This window comes from Eleutherodactylus coqui, chromosome 4, assembly GCF_035609145.1.
Source record: "Eleutherodactylus coqui strain aEleCoq1 chromosome 4, aEleCoq1.hap1, whole genome shotgun sequence".
Lineage (NCBI taxonomy): Eukaryota > Metazoa > Chordata > Amphibia > Anura > Eleutherodactylidae > Eleutherodactylus > Eleutherodactylus coqui.
In genome coordinates, this window is record NC_089840.1 from 237,680,409 (window position 1) to 237,690,986 (window position 10,578).

Below are 10,578 nucleotides of genomic sequence, written 5' to 3' on the forward strand. Positions count from 1 at the left end.
ATTTTAATATGATATTCAGGTCCCGGGATACCTGACAAAGAGATAATCTTCAGGGAAAATATGGCCAGCTATTCATGTAGTATTGCATGCAGACTATTCAAATAAATGGTCATCCAGGTAATAGACGGGTGGCCTGAGTACACCGAAGTGAGACCTACTACTTGTTTGAGTCTCTCCAGTGCGGTTCACAGAAATAATCTTTACCAAGGGACCCCATTCCCTGATATCCATATGCTCTTATGGGGTATATGGACAGGGGTTGTCCCGGTGGAACAACCTCTTTAATTATACAACACACATATTAAAAGGACTTTCACATGATAGACCATCTGGATTAGAGTTGCAGGGGTCCATCGCCCAGAACCCTTGCTGATCAGCTGTTCTGTGGGCTGGAACACTGAACTGATTTCTGCAGGAAGCAGACAGCTCTGTTCCCACTACAGTTTGTTATTACAGTCCATTTGCCTGTAATACCAAGTTTGGCCACTGCAGTGAGAACAGAGTTGTCGCTTCCTGCTGAAACCAGTTAAATGCCCAAGTGCATCGGCCCAGAAAACCGCTGATCGGTGGGCTTCTGGTGACAGATCCCCACCAAAAACACACACAATAATAGACTATTGATGGTCTATCTTGAGGTTAGGCCCTTAATAGCTTACAACTGGACAACTCCTTTATTATTGACTTACTAGAGCAATTTACTTGTATGTTTAATAGCCCTTTATACTTCCAGTATTTTTTGCACTTCTACCATGTCTTAATCATCTTAACTGATATTATCTTCCTGGTGATGTAATATTTATTCTAGACATAATGGGTCTTTGTAGACCTTCTCCAGTAATATCATATTATCCATTATGGGATTACATATTCCACGTTTACCTTATCTTAATGGCTCTCGCCACCTTAGTGGAATTCAAAACTCTAATGATACGAAACAGACATAATGAAATGGACTCTAAGCTTATTTAGGTGTAAATAAAGTGTAATCCTGTTTTGTAGAAATACTCAGACAAAAGCGAGGCAAAAAGTGCCCATACACATTAAATTGCCGACAGCCAAACGCTTGTTCGGCTGACAGTTATTTCTCCCGAGTCCCCCATAAACATCTATGCTTGGCTTAGTGTACATGTTCATTTCAATCGGAGAGGGAAAAGGTATCTGCCAGACACCTCTGGCGCAGCAACGTATCTCCTGCAGGAACAAAGGATCGGGCATGGTGATTCATAGCATTTAGCCATCAGAAATGATGGGTCACCAGGGGTCTGTTGTTGGATCCCCAACCAATATTTTGAGTAGTTGGATCCCTTTGGTTCTGACTAGTCTGTTTCCAGAAATCACTCCGTTGAAATCCTCTATTCCAGGAAAGCTGAAAGAGTCTGGCTCTTTACAGAGTGTTGGGACCTCTTCTATCAGAGTCGTTGGGCCAACTTTTTGAGCCATAATGGTTTAATCTTCTCAAAATGTTGAACCTGGAGAATACTGTAATGATCCACAAAATTATTTTTTCATATTTTTCAGACCTTGAATTCGTTCTTTTCAAAGTAGTAAATTCAGTATTTTCTGTTCTGTTGAGCACATGATAAACATGAACCTCGAAAGTCTTGGAAAGCCAGTTGAACTTCTAACTGGTAGGAGAACATAAGGTGCCCACACATCTTCGATAGCTCTTGGCCGAACACTCTTTAGGTCGACAGCTATTTCACCTGGCACCCCACTACTCATATACATGGACCCTTGATTCATGTGTTTTCCATGAATAGAGAGCCAAGGCAGACCCCTTGGCTATGGCTTATCTCCACAAGAGACAAAATTATCAGGCGATAAAACTGAACGATGAAACTGAACGTGTCTGTTCTTTTTTTTTTTCTTTTTCCTGACATCATCTGTCGGGAAAAAGTCACCAAAATTATTTGGGCCTGTATACAGTCCAGTAGATTGAGCCCAAGTTTGAGTACTTTTATACGGGTTGATAAAACGCCTGAGTAATCTCCGAAAAGAGTGATTGTTGGTGACTGTCATCCTATGTAAACACCGGACCTGACAAGGCAAATGAACGAGATTCACTCGCTCACTTGTTGGAGTTGCTTAGTTTTTAGCTCACTTAAAAACTAATCAACTGTCGGCCCATTTAAACATCTACAAATATCTGCCCGTTTTAGTCTGATTTTGATGCGGGCTACTGAAAGAGATCTCCCCCTCTACTCAGTGAGAGATTCCCATGTATAAGTACCCTTAGTCCCGAACCATAACGCCACCGTGTTGTGTATGTTACGCAAGTGATTTCTAAAGGTATTACATAAGTTGTAGACTAATTTAGGATCTCTTTTTAAGGACTTTGAGCGAAAGTAAGTTTCAGTATCACATGTACAGTATATCATGCCAAGTTAGTGCAGTAAACGTTTCTTACAGATTTAGGAACCGCCTGCTATTTTACCCCTCAACCTCCTATATTCTTGCTCAAGATGTGGCCTCCAAGGCCTTCTAGAGGAGTCCCCGCATCTCCTGATGATTGTGTTCATTATAATAACTGTGGATTTCCACTAATATAGTGATCATTGCTAATGAATTATCAGCAGCCGTAAAACTCTGTACAATGATGCCAACTGATTTGGTCAAGTCTAGACCCGCTAGATATTTAGATTTTACACTGGAGCCATTCCTAAAACATTTTGTAGCTAACTTTACCATGACACGGGCACATGTATTTCCCTTCAGTTCAATTAGTCAGGTCATCCAGAAGATTGTTGTGCTACAGTTGCAGTACTCATTTTATAGGGAGTATAATGTGCTTCTATTATTTTAGCATTCCTATTGGCATTTGTGGTGAGTAAATGTAAATAACTAAAGCTGGCCATACACATTATATTGCCGTTAACCTATATTCTTCCCATTCCCCCCCCATATATATGCACACTCGGGACAGAGGGGATTACGCAACTGCCAAGACACCTCTGGCAATGGCTTATTTTACCTGAAAACAAAAAGATTGGGCATGTTAAAATCCAACAGCCCCATCGTTCTTCAACTTGACATTTTGCTGTAGAGGGGAAAGTCAGGACACCTCCATACACATTACGTGGGTGGCTAGTCCTGCCAATTTCTTTGGGTTCAACATTGGCATTAACCCGTCCATGACCAGGAATCATTGAGCCTGCATTCAGGTCACATTCTGCAGTTCTGGTATTCCCTCTTTTTTATTTTTCAGGTGACTTCTCAACATGCGGACTTATTTTTTTGTGGGACGAGGTGTATTTTTCAATGGTGCCATCTAATGTACCATATAGTCTATTGCAAGACTTTTTAATATTTCTAGGTGGGGCAAAATAGGGGGGGGGGAATGTAATTACACCATTTTGCAGTACGGGAGTACTTGTGTGGTGTTCATGTTGCAGTAAAGATGACATGTTGTCTTTATTCAGTGGGTCAGTATGATTTTTTTTTTTTTGCTGGGTGACCTGCTGTTAGTATTGCTACCATTTTGGGAAACCTACAGCTTTTTGATCGCTTTTTATTCAGTTTTTTCTTTAGAGGCTGAGTGGCCAAAAAAAAGAGCAATTCTGCCATTTGAGTATTTTTTTCTAACTTATTAATCCTGCATAATTAACTGTTATATTTTAAAAAATTAGACCTTTATGGATGCAGCAATACCAAATATTCATTTTTTTTTATGACTGGGAAAACAATATATTTTTTTATTTTTATGAAAATTGAAGAAAAATCTTTATTTTTACTACTTTTTACTTTTATTCGTCCCCATAGGGGACTTGAACTTGTAATCGTTTGATAACCTACTATAGTATTGCATTATACTGTATTTTAACAAGAAGCCTATTAAAGGCACATCTTAATAGGCAAATGATCAAGGCAGCCCTGGAGGCCTTTGGTAGGCCTCAGGCTGCCATGACACCCGGACGGTACCCCACAATCTTATTGCAGCAAGGCTGTTCGGGACATTTTAAAGGAACTGTCCCGCCATTGTTTTACATTTTATTAATTGAAACCAGATAGAAAAAGATATTTCATTTTTCTAGTCTGTTTTTATACAGTATATGCTGCAGGCGGCTATAGACATCCTAGCTGCACAGGGCATATGCAGTGAGGCTAACAATATTGTAATCCTGGAAAGTTTCTTCAACCCATTCCTGTCATACATACAGCTTTATGCACACGTCCTTCCAACTCTGACGGTGGACGCTAATTTTATTAAGTGTGTGGGACAAAGCTGCAGTACCCATCTGAAAATCTATTATGATGCTATGTCTTATATGGATCCTCCGGTCCCTTGGATCTTGCCTTTTATGTGTTAAAGTGATCCAGTACAAAAATCATACAGCACACAGGACTACACATGACAAATGGGACTTGTACCATTGATGAAAGCGGCAATACCCAGTACAGCCATTATTAAATGTACAATATAACAAACTTCATATATAGAAAAAAGCCAGCTTACCCCCAAAACGCTTTCATTGGCGCTGGGAAGGTGCCCTGATCTTGAAGTGAACTCCAGGTGAAGGCAAATAGTTGGGCACGAAAATCCAGTAAAAAAACATTATTGCTGGTATAACCAACTAAAACATAGGAACCCTCCTACGCGTTTCAAGCAGAAAAAAAACACTCTTACTCATGGCAATATACAGTTTAAAAAAGAAGGTATTTAACACCACAACCAGCTAATAATGGTTGTTGGCCACATGATCTGTTTCAAATCAATCAGTATTAAACAGAAAAATCCTCTTTATCATTAGATTCAGTTGTAAATATATACTGTTTTAACCCTTTCCAATCTAATTTTGGATTCAGGGTTTCCTAAAAGGCTTTCTCTTTTTGCTGTTATACAACGGCGCCATCTGCTGGCTAAAACCAGTGTGTGCGTCAGAGAGGCGCCGACAGCAGAGTGGCTGGCAATAAATGGTAAGAAGACCCTGTCGAGCGTCTTCTGACATTGGAGCTGTACAAGCTTCAATCAGAATGTAGGAAGATGTCAAACAGTGGATTGGAAAGGGTTAATATAAGTACATAAGATCTCGTTTGTAATTCATGCCAAATGGAAACCTCGTATTTAATTTTAGGATCTAAAACCCTTCCGTCGGACGAGCATCTTGTGCCAATTGCCTACTCAGGCTGGCCTACGTACTTTATCCTTGCACCATAAATAGAAATATTGCCACTGTGTACTTCAATGAAGTGCTTAGCAGGGCTGGAAATAGTTCTGTTTGAAATGGTGATGATATCCAAAATATGTTCAGCTAGCCTTCGTTTAAGTTCCTAAATAGTGCAGCCCACGTATTTAAGATGACACATTGTAGACGCTATAAGATAAACTATGTGATCAGGTTTACAATTGATGGGAGACACCATACTGTTCAACGACAATCCCTTTATTGCCACAAAGTTTATCCCTCCTTTCAAAATGTCAGCTAAAGCAATGTCCTGTATAACCTATTCAAACAGCTGATCGTTGGGGATGCCAAGAGTTGGACCACCACCAATCTGATATTGATGGCCTTAATGTGTATGGACAGTGTAAGAAGCCTTAAAAGCTATATACATCTTTGCACTTTTTTTCTTTTAATCAATCTTTTTGGAATTGAAGACTTTTTGTAATTTTGGTTTTCAGTAGAAATTTTCGATTGTTTGATTTCTATGCTTGCAGTATTTTGCAAGGCACTGCAGACTTGAGGACTGAAATTTCAGTAAATTCTGTCAGGGTTAACTGACTGTTGTTTCTCAGTTCCTGCCCTAGCCTGCTCCCCTGTTGTGAACGTGTATTCACTGCCTTTTCACTAAGTTATTAATAAGTCCTTAATTACATTTTACAGTATTACAGTGCTGGGCAATGGTGAAGGAGAACAGAGTTAAGAAAACTACTATTACAAAGGGCTGCAATTCACTCTGGCTGAACAGGACCTGCAACTACTGAAATGATGAGATAGCTGTGTAGTATTGAGTAGGCGTGGTCATGCTACTCAGCCTCTGCAAGAGGAGAGGGGAGGAGGATCTGAACTTGTATACATTCATGAGAGAGACCAGCTGATCAGGAAAACCAGTAACAGAAACTTGAATGTAGGAGAGCTTGTACACTAAGTATGATGCTTTCTAGATGCATAGGAAGGAAAACTGAATGCAAAAACAGATAAGTGCATCATTTTTTTCTGCAGGGACTTAGTAAGTTATATGTGTATTGATTTTTCATACACAAAGGTTTCCATGGTCTTTAAAGGAAAGAACTATTCGCTTAAAACTAGAATAAAACCTGCACGATTGATCTTCCAAAATCCCCCTCACTCCCACCCCCTTGCCTCTTGGATCGGAGTGTAGTCTGACCTACGCTTATGAGAAAACATTACAAGAGCTCACACATGCTGAATATCTACATTGCATTTTTTGTAATTTTTTTTTTTCCTTTTTGGGCTCCAAAGTGTTTACATTGTGTAGAACCTGCTGTTGTGATGCCACATGAGTTATCAAATACTGTATTGTGCTTTTTTCTTACAGAACATTGAGAAGACATTGATAAAACCGACAGCTTTCAAACCGGTGGTGCCAAAAAAACGCAACTCTTCTTTACAATATCTTGTCCAAAGGAATGGCGGCCCCAGCCTATCTGACAGCCAGGGAAGTTTAAACCTTCTTTTCAGTGGAAACTCAACGGGGACAAATGAGAAGCACAACTCTCCTAGCTGCCGAAATAGTAGCATCTCTGGAACAATGTCAGATTCTGGCCGAAATTCTCTGTCTAGTCTTCCCACCTATAGTACAGGCTGTAGTCACCAGCTGGAGCCAGTCAGCATGTCCATGAGTCACATTAACCTGGATAATCACAGTAGCATAAATGGTTTTTCTGAGCGAGTGTCAAGAGCACGGACACGTCCTTCCAACTCTGACAGTGGACGCTCATCTTCCAGTAAAAGCACCGGATCTTTAAGTGGAAGAGGGAACCAGTCGTCTGATAGTGGTTCATGCGATAGATCACCCATCAATGAAGAGATCCTTATCCGAGAGCTGGAGGAGAAGTTAAAAGACCGGGAGATGGAGTTACAGCATCTGAAAGAGAATCTGGATGAAAATGAGGCAGCCATTTGCCAGGTTGGGAATGAGAATGTTGCAGCCACTAAACTTTTGAATCTTCTACACTAAAGTTGCACTCCATCCCGGAGCTCTATATTTAGTGGCAATAATTGGATGTGATCTCATTCTTGGCACTAAATGTATGGTACAATTCAAAGTCCAGCTTTGAGTCGAATATTAGAAGTAGGGGGCCATTCACGTCACGTTTTGGCCCCATCCCTGGCTTTAATACTGGGTTTTCGGCTGGATTGCCGAAAACAACATCCAGGTGGAACCCGAGCCGGAACCATAGGCTATCATTACTAAAACCATAGGTTGTCATTGCTAAAACCTTCCATTTCAGCAGGTTTTTATTAGTTTCTGGAGAGATTCGTGTAGTGGACTGAAATGGTAGCCATATTGGTTTTCAGATATCGTTACCCAGCTTTTGTACAGTTCTGGATATTCATGAAGGGAATACTTTACTGCACAGTTATGCAGCTGACTCATTTGTAGAAAGAATGTGACCTCGTATGTGGTTTATCTGTACTACCCATATGTTCTGTAGGTGCAATGGACAATTGAATGAATGCGAGCGCAGTCCTTTCTTAAATTATCTATGCTCTCCATATGCATTGTTAAAGCAAACAACGCTACAATGAAGCAGCAGAACTACTTGGCTGAGCATGATTTTTGCTCCTAGCTGAAGTCTGGCACATAGAATCTCTATTTAGCCTGTTTACCACTAGCGAGCAGAGAAAGCACTTAGCCGGGCCCTTCTGCTGCTTTGTTCTAGTAATCAGTTCTCAGCGCCCAACCGGACCCATCGATTAAAGTTTTTGACGTGTTCCTTTGACATGTCAAACGTTTGTTGAAAGTACAGTTACAATAGAGTCGTCTTAGTTGTACTAAGTATGACACATACATGTAATAAGGCAGAGAAGAAATAGGCAGAGCACCCCTAAAGGGGTGGAACTCAAAGCAAGGATGGCGCCCAGGCCTTCTGTATCTAAAGACAGTTAATCAAGAAAGAACAGGTCATATTAGCGTGGCATAATGGAATAGACAGAGGGCAAGGTGAACGGTGGCTTGGGCACAACCTGTTGGTAGATATCAATCAAAAGAGTGCAGCCAAAGGAGTTGGTTTTATTAAAAAAATCCTTTTTTTCGAACCAGCAGGAAACGCGTTTCAGGGTGCATAGACCTCTTGATCAGACAGCTGGATTACACAAATATTGGTACGCAAATTCCTCACCTGGCTCTGTCCTTGGCCTTCCATGCCTAGCCACTGACCAGCAATGGTCATGACGTATACAAACAATGGACCCTGAGGAATTGTCATGCCAATATATGTGCAATCCATTGTCTGATGAAGAGCTTTGCGCAACTCGAAATGCTACCTGCTGGTTTAAAATACTTTTTTGTTTTGATAAAACCAGTTCCATCGACTGCCCTCTACTTTGAGTTAACACCTGCCGAAAGGTTGTGTCAGAGTCCCAGTTTATCTGGATATGTCTCTTCTCCATATACATGTAATCAACACAAGTTTGTATGTAGAACGTGCTTTAATAACATACTTTTTATAGGGAAGCCCAGAACTAAAAAAAACGGACTCTGTTTTTCTTTTTTTGCAAACACAGCACCACTGTAATCTATGATCTATGTCTGGTTCATGTCTAGTCAAGCGAATGGGGCTAACCTGCAATGCTAAACATGGTATATGGACAGATGCAGCACTGGGAAAAAGGAACTGAAAGAATAGCTTTTTTTTCTAATCCTCTACAGAGCTTTTAAGTATATAAGCAGTGTTTTAAAGGCATTTTAAAGGCATTTTGCATGGATTTCTAAATGCATAGGGATTGACATTTTAGGTTTGCAGAATGGAGTCTTACTCATTAGAGTCTATACAGCCTGAGATCAAATTTATTAAGAGAATGCAATACTTCCAAAAGCAAGATCCTGATGGACAGCCACCTTCTTGTGTGATGTGTTTTACAATATTGTAACCTTTACGAGGTGCATTCCAAGTTCTAATGACTCTCTAATTTTTTCTAAAGAACTACTTGCCCCAGAAAGCATTGTCACTTCTCAACATAATATCCCTCTTGACTTACACATCTTTTACAATGTTGACCTCTATGGCCGCTGTGAGTATCCTTAAATTGTTGGAACAAACCAAATGTTGCTAGGTGCAAGGTCAGTTGAGTAGGGAGCATGAGAAACCACTTTAAAGTTGTTGTCATGAAGACACCCTTGAGTAAGGGTCGCCCGATGAGCAGCAGAGTTGTCTTGATGGATTTGTGGCACCCACCTGGAGGAAACTTTCCAATCTTCAGGTCTTCACGGATATGCCGACTTTGCAGTCAGTGTCTTCCACAGTCAATTAACAGTCCTCCATAACTACTTGCTCTACTCATGCAAATCATGTTGTCAGACCAGTTGGTGCGTGGCTGAGGCTCCTTTGGTTTGTTCGCACATAACGTTCGGCCTTCTTAGAACTGTTGCATCCATGAACACACATTTTTTACGTCCATGACACCTCTTCAATGCATGTCTCACTCAACTAACTATCGATGGTGTCATTCCATGCAAGTGAAGAAAACAGATGATTGCACATTGTTCTTAGAACTTGAATGGCACCATTTTAAGTATTGAAGAAGCTTCTATCTCCAGCGGCGGTCACGTGGGTTCTGAGCACTAGACGATGCTGCCATCTATCTCGCTCATCCCCAAAGAATGCCGCCATCTTCTAAAACCTGTCCTGTGTTTCTATCTGCCCCTACTCTTGAGAAAATAATTAGAAGACCTTAGAGGTTAAATGCACCTCGTAGTAAGATTGTAGCTGTCCAAAAACTAGAACTTTTTAATACGTCTGTGCACCAATTTTGAGAGTTTTGGCTTCTTTTATTAACTGTTGCTGTTTTATATAACCGCATGGTGCCAAAAATGACACCTGTTCCACATATTTAGTCTGCTCTGCTAAATACGGCTTCAACCACTTTGGTATTTCTAGACGGCTGTGATCCTTTAAAGAATTAACAAGGATAATTGTGAGGTAATTATGGAGGTTCAGAGGCTAATTTTTTTTACACTTCATGCTTTCACAGGTTTATGAAGAAAAACAAAAGCGATGTGAGCAGGAAATGGAGGAGCTCCGCCAAAGCTGTGCCCTCAAAATGAAGCAGGCTTCCCAGAAGGCGCAGCGGACGCAGCAGGTACTGCAGCTCCAAATATTTCAGCTACAGCAAGAGAAGAAAAAGCTTCAGGAGGATTTCTCTCAACTTCTCCAAGAACGGGAACTGCTAGAGAAGCGGTGCGCCTCATTCGAGAGAGAGCAAACGGAGCTTGGGCCACGGTTAGAGGAGACCAAATGGGAGGTAGGATCATACAAGGACATTGATGTTGACGTAGCATTTGAAAGATTGTACTAAGACTAAAACACACCAAAAAAGTAGTTGGAACACATACTATCTTTGCTTTGAAAGACGAATTGGCTTAAGTTGGGATTTGCCCAACTACGAGGAATGG

The 10,578-nt window shown here is 40.8% G+C and overlaps 1 protein-coding gene across 3 annotated transcripts in view; it reads left to right on the forward strand.

The window, feature by feature from the left end:
- Positions 1 to 10,578, forward strand: part of LZTS2 (leucine zipper tumor suppressor 2) — a 126,491-nt gene that overhangs the window by 111,826 nt on the left and 4,087 nt on the right. For all 3 annotated transcript variants that reach the window (XM_066600933.1, XM_066600932.1, XM_066600934.1), the window contains 2 exons: positions 6,499 to 7,089; positions 10,158 to 10,427. In XM_066600933.1, the coding sequence (XP_066457030.1) occupies positions 6,499 to 7,089; positions 10,158 to 10,427 (861 nt within the window). The remainder of the gene's footprint in view (positions 1 to 6,498; positions 7,090 to 10,157; positions 10,428 to 10,578) is intronic.